Genomic DNA, 16,492 nt, shown 5'->3' with positions numbered 1-16,492 from the left:
GACTTAGGGCTACCCCACCCACTCCAACTGCGTTTGCAAAATCCATTTCCAGAAATGAACCCATTCTGAGGTTCCAAGGTTCTCTCTTTTTAAACCCTATTCAACCCTGGGTGTGCTCCTTGGTCCAGTACCCTGCCCCCCTCCTGGGCTCTGGTGTTCTGCCTGGCTCTCAGGTTGCTGCTGACTGGGGCTCAGACCTAGTGGCAGTTACATGCATGGTAACATCCACAAGAGCACATGTGCTCTCTCACCTGGTCCTTGGCATGAAAGGTGGCACCCCAGCCAGGTCCCACAGGGACAAACCACGTGGTGTGGCTGCTGTGCAACTCTACTGCAGTTTCCAGAGATAGCTGCAGATTCCTAGACTGAACACGTGGCTGCTTTTTCACACGTCAGGGCCCTGCAGGCTGGAGCCTGAGTGGCTCCAGCCAGTTACATGTGTGATCCGGAAAGTCCTCACCACAGGGACTGGCTCTCTGCCCGCTCTTAACCCACGCTCCTTATGCAGTCACGAGGGCCCACCATGTGCTGAAGGAGTCGTGCAGCCTTGTTGTTTGCTTTGTGTGCTGGGCTTGCTGACACATAAATACTAGTTGGGCTTCATGGAGGAGTGTGCTGAAACTGGGCCACCAAGCTGGGGAGGGGGGCTAGAAGGAAGTATACCAGCCCCAACTGTGGGGGCTGCTGGGATGATCCGGATTCTTCCCACAGATGCCAAGTGTGCAAAATGGGATCCATCAATTCCCTGGGAATGTAGGCCCAGCAGAGACCTGTCCTGACCCTGGAAATCATGGCTTCCTTCCTTGTTTGAGGAAGTACATGTACATGGAGCTTGAACTCAGACTTCAGATGCCATGATCATCCTTCTACCAGCCTTTCTCAAATAGTTACAGAGTTCCAGAGAAGTGTATGGCTCTCTGTAGCTATGTGTAGCGCATGTGTGCGCACACACAATCACTCACTCACACACACACACACACACACACACACACACACACACACACACGTTAGTTACCAGGTGTGGCTGTTCGCTGTGTCACTTTAGAGTATGACGTATGACTTGTCTCCTTGTTCCACCTTCTTCCTCAGCCTGACAGAGTGGTTTTTGCTATGGTTGTTGTGTCCAGAGGCCCCTGGTCTTGAGCATACTTGATTTTCTGGATTGTGTGTCTCAGTGTGCTTGTTTTAGGAGGTCCAGGTCTGAGGGTTTGAACTGTTTGCTGCTTCGAGTCAGTTGGGTCTGATAGGCCTGTGAAGGGCCAGCCTTACCTTAGACTATGCCAGCAGTTTGCCAAAATTTGAGGCAGCTGGGCCTCTCTGTCTGTGTGGCTTGGGTTCAGGACTAGGTCCTCGGGCTCCATGAATTGCTGCAGAGCTCCCACAAGCCTGCTGGGTTTAAGATGCAGGTGTGTGTGAGAGAGAGAGAGACAGAGAGAGAGAGAGCGCGCATGTGTGTAAGTGCGTGTGTGTGTGTGTGTGTGTGTGTGTGTGTGTGTGTGTGTGTGTTGTGCATGAGATGGGGGTGGGGGTGGCTCTTTGTTAAGCAGCAGCTTTTTCCTCTTTATTTTTGCTTTTGCTTGCTTTACTTTTTAAATTATGTGTTCATGTTGTGTGTATGCAGGCGTGCGCATGCCTGCCATCACAGAGGGCAAGCTGCGGGAGTCAGCCCTCTCGTGACACCAGGTTAGCAGCTGGTGCCTTTACCTGCAGAGCCAGTCTCTGCCCTCGTGTTTTTAGGGTAACATCATGTTCTGTAGCCCTGGCTGGCTTTGAATGTGCAACAATCCTCCTGTCTCAGTGTCCTGTCTCACTGTAATCAGTGAGCCTAGATTACAGGTGTGACACATCTGTGCTTGGCTTAAAACTTTCTTTTTTGATATTTTATTTTTACTGTGTGTGTGTGTGAATGTTTGCTGAATGTATTTCTGTGTACCTTGTATGTGCAGTGCCCTGTAGAGGTCAGAAGAGGGAGTGGGACCCCCTGGGACTGGAGTTACAGCTGGATCTGGGTCCTCTAAAGAACAGCCAGTGAGGGGCTGGAGAGATGGCTCAGAGGTTAAGAGCACCGGCTGTTCTTCCAGAGGTCCTGAGTTCAATTCCCAGCAACCACATGGTGGCTCACAACCATCCATTATATGATCTGGTGCCCTCTTCTGGTGTGCAGATATACACGGAAGTAGAATGTTGTATACATAATAGATAAATAAAATCTTAAAAAAAAAAAAAAAAAAAAGAACAGCCAGTGCCCCTCAGCACTGGGCCACGTCTCCAGCCAATGCTGAGCTACAGCATCATCCTCTCTAAGGTCTCTGGAGGGCATTTCTTGAGATGCTGGAGTCTGGACATCAGTTCCGCGTGATGGACCAAACACAGGCAGATGCTGCTCTTGCTGCTGACCACTAGGCACGAGCATCAGGAACTAGTCAGCTCGCCAAGGTGGGGAGGTTGGTACCTCCTGCAGTGTCAGATGCTCCTGCAGTGGGACTTGGCTTTTTTCTTTTGAGCAAACCTCTCCGAGAGCTCCCTCCTTGGCCTACTTTGAAGAAGCATACTCCAGCTGAAGGGGATGGATGGTTAATCCACAGAAGGCTGCTTGGCTGCTCAGCCTGGAGCAAGAGCATGTCTTCAGAAAGGAGGTCTAAAGCTTCCATTCGGTGTGAATTTTTGGTCAGAGAGGCTTTGACAGGTAGTTAGGAGCCAGGGGGCTTGGCCAGAAAGGCAGGCCGAGTGAGGGAGCAGGAGAACTAACTGCTGGGAGAATGGCTGGGTGTAGTTAGCATGGAGGGTGGGGTTGAGGGGAGAATGGACAGCCTCTGATGACTCAGGCAGGGGCCTCTGAGGGTGTAGACAGTAGACTAGTACAGACCTAAGGCTGGCACCTGGGACTCCTAGGATCCTAGGGAAGAAGTGAGGCCATGTGGGGTGTCCCCTTCATGGGTCAGGAAGTGCTGAATGACCTATTGCTGTTGCATTTAAAAGCCCATATCCCTATCATGCCCATGATTGAGAGGTCTCAGCTGTATTATATTGCTTTTTTTTTTTTTTTTTCCTGAGACAGGGTTTCTCTGTGTAGCCTTGGCTGTCCTGGAACTCACTCTGTAGACCAGGCTGGCCTCCAACTCAGAGAGCGATCCACCTGCCTCTGCCTCCCGAGTGCTGGGACTAAGGGTGTGTGATATAATAGACTTTATAGTCCCACATCCTGAACCAAAACTCCGATGATTCATCGGGACCGCCTTGGGGGCTGTTTCAGCCCTGGCTGCCTGGCTCTGTAAGGGTCCTGCCTGCTGACTGCCTTGTGGTTAGCAAAGATGGCAGGAGGGTGGTTGCACTTGTGATCTTGGGATTCCGCAGCTTATAAGGTGTTCAGGACAGAGTTGAGTGCCAAGTGTTTGGATGTGGCCGAGAATCATCAGATTGATGTCATTTTAATAGCAGAGGGACATTGCTGTGTGACCATCAGTCACAGGAACTGTGTTGCAGTGACATAATGACAGGGTTTGTTTTGACCCTCATGTCTGGGATAGGACTTTTTATAGACCTACAGGTACAGAGGTCTAACCTTGATGTCCAGGGATGTCTGTGGTGAGGGGCACCGTGAAGCTCCCGTCTGTCCTGTCATCAGAAGAAAGAGGGCAGTTCCCGTCATGAAATGCTAGAAGGGAGGGACTTTGACGCGGAGCCGAAGGGTACGGAGGAAGGAAGGCTGTGTTCTCACCACACTTGACCCTCCATCTGGCTTCCTTTCCACAGTATTCGAGGCAGGAGCTGGAGGAAGAGGGCCGGAAACGCTATGAAGCCCAGAAGCTGCAGCGCATGGAGACCACCTGGAGGAATGGGGACATGGTCCAGCCTGTCGCAAACCCAGGTGGGAGTTTGCAGGGCTGAGGCAGGGTCGCAGCGAGTTCAGCTCTTGCCTGCATTACATAGAAAGACCCCATTGTCTGACCATCCAGGCATCTGAAATTACTCTGGACTGTCAAGCAGTTTAACTTCCTCTACTCCTGAGATAGTTGTCCATGGCCTAACCCTGACCGTGAATCTGATGCTTCACTATCGTCATAGCCCATGGTTTGCTGATAGTGATTGCAGTTGGCAGTATGAACTCAGGGCTTTCTGATGGAGTTTTGTATGCTTTATTTTTCTGTATCTTGTAAAACTGCACACACCCCCCCCCCAAGCTGGCTGGATTAGAGATGCAGCTCTATAACAGGGGCCACTGCCTGCTCATCACTGTTCCCTTGGGTAGTGAGGGTTGGGTCCAGAGCCTCATACAAGCTAGGCAAGTCAAACCATCTTCATAGTCTGTGATAACCGAGTTTGTGACTTCAGTCTCCGTGCAGAACCGTCCTGGTGCCCTTGGGCCCCTGTGTCTGTCGTCCTGTGTGATGGGCTCCCCTGGGTGAGTGGGCTGGTAGGGTGCTGTGCACAAGGAACAGTGTGGACTGGGGAGATGAGAACAAACACCTCACCCCAGGTAGGGCACCAACAATGGAAGAAGGAAGTTATTTCACTAAGTCTCGCTTGGTAAGCCAGTTAGTTTGGCTTGAGTTGCTTCCAGGAGTGTAGGTGATGGTTTGGTGGTTTACAGGAATATTAACAGCTATAACCCTGTCTCCTAGCAGTTGTATACCCTGGCAGGAAGGGACCACACACACCACCTCTCTTGAGAAGTCCTGTGAATTCCCTCTCTCTTCACTAGGAAATTTTGTGGGCAAGGGTCTCATGTGAGTGGCCATAGCTGCTTTTACTTTTAAGATGGCAGTGGCCATGTCATTCTTTTGTGGACAGAGCTCTACAATGTAGCATTCGTGCTTCCCCTCCCCACTTGTTCAACTAGAACCTGGGCTCAGAGAATGTTGCCTAGCAACCTCTGGGTCACCTGTCTTTCAGGTAGGTGTCCTTGGGGAGTCTGGTAATTCTTTAGAATCCTGTGTTGTTTTTTCTGACTGACAAGAGAAAAGCTACTTTTGAGCTGCCAGGCCCTTCACTGTTGGCTGCTCAGCTTTAACACTGAGGAACTCAGGCCACAGGACACTTGCTGTCCCCAGCTTTAACACTGAGGAACTCAGGCCACAGGACACTTACTGTCCCCAGCTTTAACACTGTGGGGACTCAAAACACAGGACCCTGTTTCCAGGTCTATTGGGTTTATGATACAATCAGCATTACCTCAGACACGACTAAGTACTGTCTTCATTGTCCTTGAAATAGTGTTTCCTTCCCAGTCTACCCCAGGCAGAGCAGTGGGGAGCCTTGGCAGCCTCCTGGTCCTGGATTGCGATCTGCCTTCCAGGGCCAGCAGATCTGCCTAGAGCCACCCCTGGAGGGCAAGGGCTGGCCAGCTTAGCATTTGGGCGTGGTCCTGCATCTGAAGTGCCTGTCTCTCTGATGTCCATGACTGTCCGGCTTTGCCATGGTCCTGATCCCTTCATCACTAGTCTTGGGGGACTTTGGTATGTGAAGACAGGAGAGAAGGTTCTGGAGTTTGCTTGATTGCAATCCAAGTTCTCTGGGCATCTAATCCTCACTTTCCTTGGTAGAAACAGGCAAGGCAACCACTGAGCTCAGGCTTGTAGGGTAAAGTGGTTCCGGATGTACTTGGAGCATGAATGTAGCCCCTGGCAGGTGGGTGGGCTCTGAATATGTCTAGAGCCTATGAAACCTTGCCTGTTGTTCCCCTGGATGCTTGACTAGGGGTCCCCACATGGTTTGGAAACTTGGATAGTAACTGCTGCCGCAGGCACCCTCAGTGTGTTAGTGCCTAACTAGGGGTGCAGCTCCTGCTTAGGCAGACTTGAAACTTGGCTTCCCTGAGGGTGGTTCTCCTCCAAATGGTGGAGGTGGGGGCATGCATGACTCTGGCTCTTTGTTCCTGTAGCTTTGTTGTCTGTCTGATAAATTGCATATGTGTATCATATACAATATAATACTGTGAGTGTGTGGTGTGTGTGTGTGTGTGTGTGTGTGTGTGTGTGTGTGTGTGTGTGTGTGTGAGTGATTCCTTCCCTTGGCATCTGTGGGGGATGGGTTTCAGAATCCAAGGGTGCCCCAGTCTCATGTATGACATGACTGGAGTTTGCATGGAACCTCGCACACTGTATCTAACACATGGAGCCTACAGTGAATGTTAATTCTCCTAATTACTTATGATACCTAACATAAGGTAAAGGCATTAACTTATGGTAATGCCCTCTCTCTATGTACAGCAGACATACTCCTTCCTCTCAGTACTTTTCAGGCAGATGGTGTAGCTCAGGCAGTCTTTGGCCTCAGCCTCCTGAGTGCCGGGATCAAAGGTGTGTATCACTGTGTAAGCTGAAAATCTTTTGTTGTTGTTGTTGCTGTTTTGTTTTTGGAGATAGGGTTTCTCTGTGTAGCCCTTGCCATCCTGGAACTCTCTCTGTAGATCAGGCTGGCCTCAAACTCAGAGATCCACCTGCCTCTGCCTCCTGAATGCTGAGATTAAAGGCCTGCGGCATCACTGCCCAGCTGCTACAAGTACTTTTGATTGGAAGTTGTTTGACTCCATAGATACAGAAGGCTGACTGCCCATGTGGAAGCTAATTACCATCCACCATCACTAACAAGTGGCTTTGAAGACCCCCTGGGAAGGGTCATTACAGGGAGTTCACATTCTAGATGTTAGATTGGTCAGGTCTAGAAGCAGCCCACAGCTCTTTTGAGACTCACGAGTAGTGTGGCCAGCCCCCTTTCCCCACAGTGGAGCCAGGCGAGCGTGGCCTGCTGTGTGTGGGGACCGGGAGAAAGCGGGCCTGACCTGACAGTCGGTTGGCTCTGCTTGTCCTGTCTTCTGCTCATGACATCTCCATCTCAATGTCTTTGCCCATGGAGAAACCTTGTCTCAAGGGCAGTCATGAGGTCTGTCCAGCCTTGGGTGTGGTCCTCTCCAAGGTGTTCGCATGCAGCACCTCACCTCACCATCCTGCATCTGATGCCCTGGGAAGATGGGTGCTGTGCTTGTCCCAGCACTTGACTATCAACAGTGAGGGAGCAGAAACCTGGGAATAGCAAAAAGACGAAGCAACAGGCACCTGAGCCACACAGTGATGCACCCTCCGGTGTCAGGCCAAGGACATGGGGATAGCCCTGAATTGGATTCTGTTTTTTCCTTGTCCATTATTGACACTGGCATCACTCACAGTGGACACAGGGAAATGGGGGGGGGGGCGCTCACCACCCACCTGCTTGTCTGAGTACGAGACTCAGAATAACTAAGACTTGACCAGTCAGAGCTTCTAAAGTCCCTTGTGGATCTGGTCACTTCTAGCCAGTTCCTAGGACAGTGACCACACCCAAAGTTCTTCCCAGGCGTTCTTTCCAAGCCCTATGCATTTTATTCTTCCTCGACACACTCCACTGTTCCTCCCTGAACACGTGTGCATGATGAGAAAGCCACACTGTCACAGGGTTCTCGATTCAGAGCTGAGCCCCAGCGGGCCTTTGCTCTCAGGTTCCCCTCAGCTCGGGTCTGGAGTAAGAAGGTGTAGCTGATCTCTGATGCCCCAAGTCTCTGAATCCGATTCACTCTGGGTTCTGCCTACAACTGGAGGCTGTGTCTTTCCTGGTCTGCCTTCCTAAGAGCAACGAGAGCAAAGGTCTCCGTGACCCTGGCTCTAGTCTGTCATTTACCTCAGCACTATAATTCAGGAGACATGCAGTCTAGACATGTGTGCCCTGCCTAACTCAGTGGGCATGCAGTGTAGACATGTGTGCCCTGCCTAACTCAGTGAGCATGCAGTGTAGACATATGTGCCCTGCCTAACTCAGTGAGCATGCAGTGTAGACATGTGTGCCCTGCCTAACTCAGTGAGCATGCAGTGTAGACATGTGTGCCCTGCCTAACTCAGTGAGCATGCAGTGTAGACATGTGTGCCCTGCCTAACTCAGTGAGCATGCAGTGTAGACATGTGTGCCCTGCCTAACTCAGTGAGCATGCAGTGTAGACATGTGTGCCCTGCCTAACTCAGTGAGCATGCAGTGTAGACATATGTGCCTTGCCTTTTGTCCTGGCATGGTAGCAGCCCCTGGACCCTTCGACGTCTCTTTGGGCAGTACCTCATGGTGTCTGCATTCAAGGCAGTCCCATTTCTGTGAATCTATCTGCTCATAGCAACCCCTTTTGCATGTCTCCTGTGTCACTTAAAATGTAGAATGTAGGGGGACACGGGAGTGGCTGTGTTGGACCCACTGCCCAGAGAAGGAAGCGCTCACCCCAGGAGCTGTGAAACAGGAGAAGGAAAATAGATGGCACCTGATCCCACAGAGCCCTGGTTAATGGCCAGCTGGAGGAGGACACCAAAGAGGCACTGGCAATTTTGCCATTGAAGTCCCTGTGTGCAAGTCCTAAGAACACTGAGCACTGGCCTAATCAGTGTCCTCAAACAGGATGCAGAACAGTGGGGTGTTGGTCTGACCTGGGAGCTATAGTCCCTTCCCGTTGCTCTGTGAACAGTAGATTTCGATGTGAGAAAGAAGGGAACAAGGCAGTGGCTTAGGTGGTAGAGAGGTTGCTTAGCATAGATAAGGTTCTAGGTTTGATCCCCAGCACCAGATGGGTGGGGCATGGTGGTTCCCACCTGTTACACAACCAGGAGCCCCACCTCACAGATACACAGAGTTGGAGACCAGCTGGGGACACGTAAGACCCTTCCATCGAAAGGAATAAAACCCAGATGGATGTGGTGGATCCACATAGTGAGGTCCAGCCTGGCCAGGGCGTACAGTGAGACACAGGCGACATTGTGTGTGTGCACTCGTGTACATGTGTGTGTGCGCGTGTGCGCGAGCGCACTCATGTGTGTGTATCCACTCATGTGCATGCATGTGTGTGTACACGTGTGTGTGCGTGTGTGTGTGTGTGTGTGTGTGTGTGTGTGTGTGTGTGCGCGTGTGCGCGAGCGCACTCATGTGTGTGTATCCACTCATGTGCATGCATGTGTGTGTACACGTGTGTGTGCGTGTGTGTGTGTGTGTGTGTGTGTGTGTGTGTGTGTGTGCGCGCGCGCGCGCGTGCGCGTGTGTACACTCATGTACCTGTAGGTAGGCACAGGCACAGCATCTTGATCCTATCAAAGTCAGAGGACAACTTGTGGGAGTCAGTTTTCTCCTTCGACCATGTGGACCCAAGAACTGAACTCGGGTAGTTGAAGTTGACTGTAAGGACCCTGACACTGAGCTGCCCTTCCATGAGTTGGTCATCTGAGAAAGATTTGGTTTGGTTTGGTTTTGGTTTGTCAAGACAAGGTTTCTCTGTTTAGCTCTGACTATGCTGGAACTTGCTTGGTAGAGGCTGGCCTCAAACTCAGAGATCCGCCTGCCTCTGCCTCCCGAGTGCTGGGATTAAAGGCATGAGCCACCACCGCCCGGCTGAGACAGATTCTGGCATGTGATTTTCAATTACATTTGTGTGTGTGTGAGACAGATTCTGGCATGTGATTTTCAGTTACATTTGGTGTGTGTGTTAGGGAATCAAATCTGAGACTTGGGCATGATGAGCATCTATGTCACCACAGCTACACCCAGCATTGGGTTTGGCGTTTAAAAGTGTTTCTTCAGTGTTCACCACGTGCAGTTCTCTTAGCTGGTAAAACAGGTCTGAGATGGGCCAGATTGTTATGAGGGAACCAAGGCAAGCAAAGGTGACAGAATGAAACATGTGGTGTCCTGGCCTCTTTGTCTTGGTCTGCCTCTCTCTAAGAGACAGGCCAAGGAGACAGTCAGCATTCAGGGCTGTGGTGGCTCTGAGGTGCTGAGGGATTTTCAGGCTTTGCTTTCCATCTGGCCTCCTAGGCACAGTCCTCAGGACAGATGGTCCGTGTGAATGCTCATCTCTCTCTCTCAGCAGAGGGCTTTCCGGTGTGTGAGCTTCACTACTCATCTTCCTACTGCCAAGGGAAATCAGCAGAGCCAAGCAGAGCTGGGGGTCAGAGGATCCCTGGAGAGACGGGTTCCTGTGGTTCTATGAGCTCGGTTAGTGTCCCATGCAGCCTTTCAAGGTGTAAAGAAGCTGCCCTGAGGTGCTCCTGTGTCCTGGGGATGACACTGAAGTGGCATGGGATAATTAAGACTGGCTTCCAGTTGGCCATAGTCACAGGTCACCTCAGCTGACTGCAATCTACTGGCCATCAAGGGCCTTCCAGGGGCTCCTTGCCTTTGTTGGTATCGAGTGCAGGAGCTAAAAGCCCTTCCTTGTCTCCTGACAGTCCCACACAGTGGCCAGTACTGGAGATAATTGAGATATTTTGAGAGTCACATGATCAGACAACATGCCAAAACCAAGATTGCCTTCCAGAGCCAGAGTGGGTCTTGTGTCCAAAAGGACCTCTTGCTTGTGAATGTTGTAGCGCTCCCCCTGCTGTGCTCCCTGTGTGAGTCTGAAATCAGAGCCTGAGCATTCTGAGCTCCTGAGGATAGAGTAAGGGTCTCAGCTGAGACACCAGCTTTCTTGCTGCTCCAGGCACCTGGCTTTAGTGTGATGGGCACATGGTGCATGCTCCATGAAGCTCCACAGGGCCTGCCTAGTGGGTGAACAGCATACTGATGTCTCATCTGGGGGCTGACGTCCCCAGTCACTCTTAGCAATGGTGGCCTAGCTTGTGGATGTTAGTCTCCCTGTCTCTTCAAATGAGCCTCCCCTCTCACATTCTCTTACAAGGATACTTACTGTATGATGTGATGTATGACTGGTTACAACGTAATAACTTCATTCTAAATTATCTCTTTAAAGGTCCAACTCTGTACAGTGTCCTGTTGTAAGAGCACAGGGATTGTGGGTGGACACATTCGTCTGGTAACAGGAAGGGGCCATCTAAGTGTCACTTAGAAGACCCAGGTCTCTGGATCAGGGCATCCTTCAGATCACCAATTTTGCTGCTGAGAAGTCTTTTAAGGCCAGATGAGGACAATACCTCTGGGACCTGACATGTGTCTGTTGTTTGGTCCTCGCTTCAACAGCCGGGACAGGAATGGGTACCTCTCACTGACCCTGGCGTGGATGAGGGCTTCCCCATGACCGAAGGCTTTGGACAGGATGTGTGTGCAAACTGGGCTGGATCACACCTGCAGGTCTGACTATACCTGTTGAGGAGAGGGAGCCTGGAGGAATGGCATCTGCCCCCAGGGACAGAATTTGTCCTGTTTTAAGTGAAGCCTTTCCTAGACAGTTGGCAGAAACATTGAGTGACTGGAGCTCCCCTGCAGTCTCCTGTTCTTGGAAGGTTCGCACTGACTGAGGCATGCATGGGGGAGGGTGCTCAGTAGGAGGTCAGCCTAGCCTTGTCAGAGCTGACACTTCCTGGGCTGATTCAGGAAGCACAGACACACTGTCCAGCTCCCAAGTCATGGTGTGGAGACACATCACTAGTTATGAATGAATGCTCAGTCTTAGCCTATCTTTTATTTTAATCTGCTTCTCTTTACATTTTGCCTTGGGGCTTTTTGTCTTCCTGTCTGTCATCTTACTTTACTGCTGTCTCCATGTCTGACTGGCTGCTGACTGGCTCCTGGCCCCAGATGTAGCCCTCTTTTTCTCCCTCATTTTCTTCTTCCTCCTCTCATTCTTATTTATTTATTTATTTGGGGGCAGGGTTTCTCTGTGTAGCTTTGGAGTCTGTTTTGGCACTTGCTCTATAGACCAGGCTGGCCTGGAACTCACAGAGATCTGCCTGCCTCTGCCTCCCGAGTGCTGGGATTAAAGGCATGTGCCACCACTGCCCAGCCTTCTCGTTTTTCTTGAACCCAGATTTCTCCTCCTATTTATTTTCTCTGCCTGCCAGCGCTGCCTATCCCTCTCCTGCCTAGCTATTGGCTGTTTACCTTTTTTTAGACCAATCAGGTGCCTTAGGCAGGCAAGGTGAAACAAATGTAACATATCTTTACATAATTAAACAAATGCAGCAGAAACAAATGCAACACATCTTTACATCGTTAACAAAGGCAGCAGAAACAAATGTAACACACCCTTCTTTACACAGTAAAGTAACATTCGCAACATAAACAAATATAACTTATTTGCCTAGTTAAAATAATATTCCACAATACCTTGCTTTTTTGTGTTATTGGAAAGAAAAGTTAGCTGGATGTCGACATCCTGGGGAGAATCAGAGATAAGTCTGGAATCTTCTAGCCAAGGGGTTAGTGACTGCCAGGGACAGCGTCTAGTGAGTACCACCATAACCAGAGTGCACTGTGACTCGCTGTTAGAGAGAGGCTCCTTGGTACTGCCAAGACATCTGTTCTCTTCAGAGAAACCTGCCTAAGTGACTGCAGGTAGAACCTTCTGGTGACACAGAATGCTAGGCAGTGGTGGCTGTGGGGACATCTGTGCAACAACTGATCCTCTTCTGTGCTTTTCTAGAGCCGAACACAGTGAGCTACAGCCAATCCAGCTTGATCCACCTGGTGGGGCCCTCGGACTGCACCCTTCATGGCTTCGTGCACGGAGGTAGGGATAAAGCTGCTCTGGCCACTGCTGTGTCCCCTGCCAGGAGAGTGTCCCCCAGGTGGCCCTTCCCCTGCCACTTCCCCCGCCTGCCCTGAACGTCCCCCAGGAGGCCGTGCTGCTTACTGACCTAGTTTAGACTTTCATGTCTGGTGAAGTATAAATTTAAACTTTTAAGAGGTTGCATAAGAAATTACTGAAATGCCATTGGTGTCTGTTTTTAAAACTGGAAACGAAAGTTGGATGGATGAAGACAACCCAGCAGAGGGTCACATGGAACCCAGGGCCCTCAGAGCTGTGTGGTGTCGGGGTTGGCCTTGCAGAGTGCAGGAGAATACCCTGTACCCCTGTCAGTTGCTACTTAAAAATGTTCTTCCAGATGGCCACCTTTACAGTTCTGAGATCCTGGGGATCTTTTCTGTAACGGCACAACCTTTAAGGTCCTGGACAGGCTCCTCTGACTGTGACACAGAGGACCTGGCCCTTGGCTCATGGAGGACACTTTTAGCTTTAATAATAATGTATGGTCATTTTCTTGATATAAGACAAACATAAGGAACACATCGATTGCACAAATGGATATTGCCATTCTGGGTGAAAGTCAAGTAAGCTGTAAAAGTGGGCTGGGGGCTTGAGAGGTGGCTCAGAAGCTGAGAGCGCTGGCTCTGCAGGCATGAGGCAGACATGTTTGGATTCCCAGTGTGTCAAGAGGCTGAGGTGGCAGCAGCAAGACCCTGGTTCCAAAACAGTCATAAATGGATCTGATTCAAAGAGGAATGGCAGGCAAATGCAGTGAAGCCATCCAGGTGACAGCAAGAGTTGGGAGGTGACTTGTGGTGTGAGGTTTGGGCACTTCCGGTCCTCAGTCCTCCGGTGTAAGAGGGGATTTTGTACATCGCTGTCCCTTCTGCCCTCATGAGCACTGAGTTCCCATTCATTCTCTGGGTAGAAGACACCTATTTTATTTTTTATCCCCAGCTCAGATGGCTTCACTGTGGGTTTATGTAGATTTTCTACCGGGGATTCCTCAAGAACTGGATCAGGTTCTATCTTTTCCTGGGAAGTAGTGAACCACACTGAGATGCAGAGAGGCACAGCTTACTTTTGAGTTGAAGGATGATGGGCCCTAGGCCTGCCAGAATCAGAGTGGCCTCTGGTTTGAGAATTTTTTACATCTTGTTCTATTTTTAACCAATCCCCTTTCATGTGGTTCTATTTTCAATTTCATGATTTTTTGCCTCTTTTCACTAAATGTTGCCTGCACTGCTCTTTTGATTGGCACAGGTCCACCCGGGGGATGTTAGTTCTCCTTTATACCAAGGGCTACTTTCCAGGCCCATGCCAGTCTGTCTGTCCACCTGGAGAGCAGCTGTGTCCTTGCCAGTGTCCCTACATCCCTGCCTCACTGGCCTCAGATTCCAGGTAGACAGAAGCCCTCCCCCCTTCTCTTCTAACACAGCCACTCCTAGCCCAGGCTTCTCCAGACTCGTTCCCCAGCTTCTCATAGCCCTGTTCTGTGAGGTTGTGAAACTCCAAGCTGCCGTGTAGCTTACTTGGATTGCATGTTAGAGTTTCCCACCAAGACTGGCAGCCCCATCTTGCTGCCTCTTGGTGAAAGTCACTTCTTAAGTGGGCCCTTGTGTCAGCAAGAGAGGAGTGAAGGACTCTTAGGGAACTGTTGAGCGGCCATGCCGTTTACAGAGTGCAGGCAGCCCCTCTGGTCGAGGCACTGTTTTTAATGTGTGTGTAGGAGGCGTTTACAGTAGCTTTATGATGCTTAAGGCCTGTTCTCTTAGGCGTTCCATGTGCTTGATTTATAAAATATGCCTCCTAATTTTAAATATGCCCCAGCATTGCCTATGTGCCTGTCACTTTGCCAGAATCGGGTGAGTAATCACACCAGCAACTACTATCCCAGTGTGTTTCCTGTACAGTGCTGACAACAGGGGCATCTACACTCATGTGAATCAGTCTTAACCAAGCCGTAATGCAGTCTCATGAGGGGTGGGCGAACCTGGACGAGTGTGAATGTCCCTGCAGTCCCTGGTTCTCTGCTGTGGCATTTTGCAAAGGTGCTGATGGAGCGACTCGTTGTTGGCTGGGTGTGGCCCTGATGTGACAGGGCTGTGGAAGGTGCATTGGATTGAGAATCACAGTGGAACCCAGGAGCCGGCTTCTCAGCGTCTCTCCCTATCGGGCACATGGACAGAGAGCCTCCTTTCGCTGCCTGAGGGATGGCGGTCAGAGTGGCTGTGGCTTGTGGGAGATGTTCGTTTTCCTCTCCAGCAGGGAGCTCTGAGTTGTGACACATGGAAGCACAGACATAACTTTGGCTTCTGCTTCTTCTGAACCCCAGATGAAACCTCACAGCCCCTTGGATTCATGGAAGAGCCAGGTGTCAGCTTGTAAGGACCCTTTCCTTTCTGTCCCTTTAGTGCCCCCCCCATTATAGCTTCCTGGGGGTAATTGACAGGTTTTGGGATCAGAGTACAAGTGAGGGTGACTCTGAGGGTCCAGCCAGCGGCCCCATTCAGGATGGATCCTAGAGGAACTGGCAGTTCTCAACTTCAAGGCTCTAGCCTTTTTGTTGGTGCTTTTATCTTGAATTTCATTACTTCAAACCAAGTGTCACCACCTCTTGTCCCCTCCTCCTTCCTCCTCTTGTAGCTACAGAGGTGTCCTGCCATCCCTGCAGTTGCCTTCTGGGTAAGCTGGTTTCCATAGAACTCACGATTGCCTGGCTGTTTGTGGTCCAACCATTGCTGTGTGCCGGTGTTCCCTGAAGACTCCACCGTTCAGGGTGCCTCTCCTCTGGATTGGATGTGTGACTGCTGGGCCTTGGGTTTTCCTCGGCTGGTTTTGGTGGGTTCCATCCTCCAGTGGCTCCTATAGCAGGTGGCAGGGACACTAGGGAGCAAGCCTGCCGCTGTGCAGATGCCCTCAGCAGCAGCAGCTTCACAAGGGACAGTGTGGCCATGAATGACACGTGGTGAAAGTTTAGTGGGGACAGTCAGTCCCACATGGTCATGGCCCTCTGGGTAGTATGATGCCTGTCACGACATTGTTAAGGAAAATCTCATTTGCAGGCATGTTCTCTATTAACGGGGGTTGGAAGAAATTTCCCTGAGATTTGCATACCTGAAAACATGAACTGACTAAGGGTGTCATTTTGGGGGAGTCCTGCCCATGGGGCTTTGTCCCACATCTTCAGCTTCCGTGGTTTTAGCCGTCAGACACAAGGGCTGGGCTCCCTTGCACCTGTACATTGTGGCCCCACCCCTGCTGTCTGCTGATGTGGTCCTCATGCTGCCCAGGCTTCTGACCCATGTGTGACTCCCCAATCGGCCCTGGGCACTGTTCAGCTGCTTGACACATAGCCATATTGACCAAGAGCTGGTTAGAGCTGTGTCAGGCTCCATGAGGAGTGGGCTCTTCTGGGGAGAGTGCGTCTCCAGTGACAGTCCCTGCTGTACCTGTTGGGCTCAAGATTTCTACAGCTGTGACTTGCCTGGCATCCTCATGAGAAGAATTGCACCCTGTCCATGGTCAGCTTGTGTGACCTTCCTTCTGTCTGGGAGCCCTTCCTGTGCCTCTGTCTTACTTGCAGGAACTATTCACTCCCGAGTCTGGGCCCTCTTCGCCCAGTCATGATGTCGGGGCCCCTTTCAGAGCCACGCCACCCTCCTCCTCTGCTTGCACCTTTAGGGATACACATTGTGGTGTTTTTGTTTGTTTGTTTGGTTTTGTTTTTTTGAGACAGGGTTTCTCTGTGTAGCTTTGGAGCCTATCCTGGCCCTCGCTCTGTAGACCCGGCTGGCCTCAAACTCACAGAGATCCGCCTGCCTCTGCCTCCCGAGTGCTGGGATTAAAGGCGTGTGCCACCACTGCCTGGCCACATTGTGTTTTTTCTGAGGACTCCAGCTGTGTCCTTGGCCTGCTGGGCCCACCCACGAGGCTGGTGTGGACAAGCCATCCGGGTGGTCTGGGTGGCCATTCTGGAATCCAGCAGGCACTGTAGTTGACCATATA

General features: G+C 51.0%; 1 protein-coding gene across 7 annotated transcripts in view; it reads left to right on the top strand.

Moving 5' to 3' along the window:
• Acot7 (acyl-CoA thioesterase 7) overlaps positions 1 to 16,492 on the top strand; it is an 87,027-nt gene that overhangs the window by 43,631 nt on the left and 26,904 nt on the right. For 6 of the 7 annotated variants that reach the window (XM_027398369.2, XM_027398372.1, XM_027398367.2 and 3 more), the window contains exons 5-6: positions 3,754 to 3,868; positions 12,380 to 12,466. In XM_027398369.2, the coding sequence (XP_027254170.1) occupies positions 3,754 to 3,868; positions 12,380 to 12,466 (202 nt within the window). The remainder of the gene's footprint in view (positions 1 to 3,753; positions 3,869 to 12,379; positions 12,467 to 16,492) is intronic. The other variant, XM_035439364.1, reaches the window with a different exon arrangement.

This window comes from Cricetulus griseus, chromosome 2 (assembly GCF_003668045.3).
Source record: "Cricetulus griseus strain 17A/GY chromosome 2, alternate assembly CriGri-PICRH-1.0, whole genome shotgun sequence".
Taxonomy (NCBI): Eukaryota; Metazoa; Chordata; class Mammalia; order Rodentia; family Cricetidae; genus Cricetulus; species Cricetulus griseus.
This window is presented reverse-complemented; position numbering and strand designations above follow the sequence as displayed.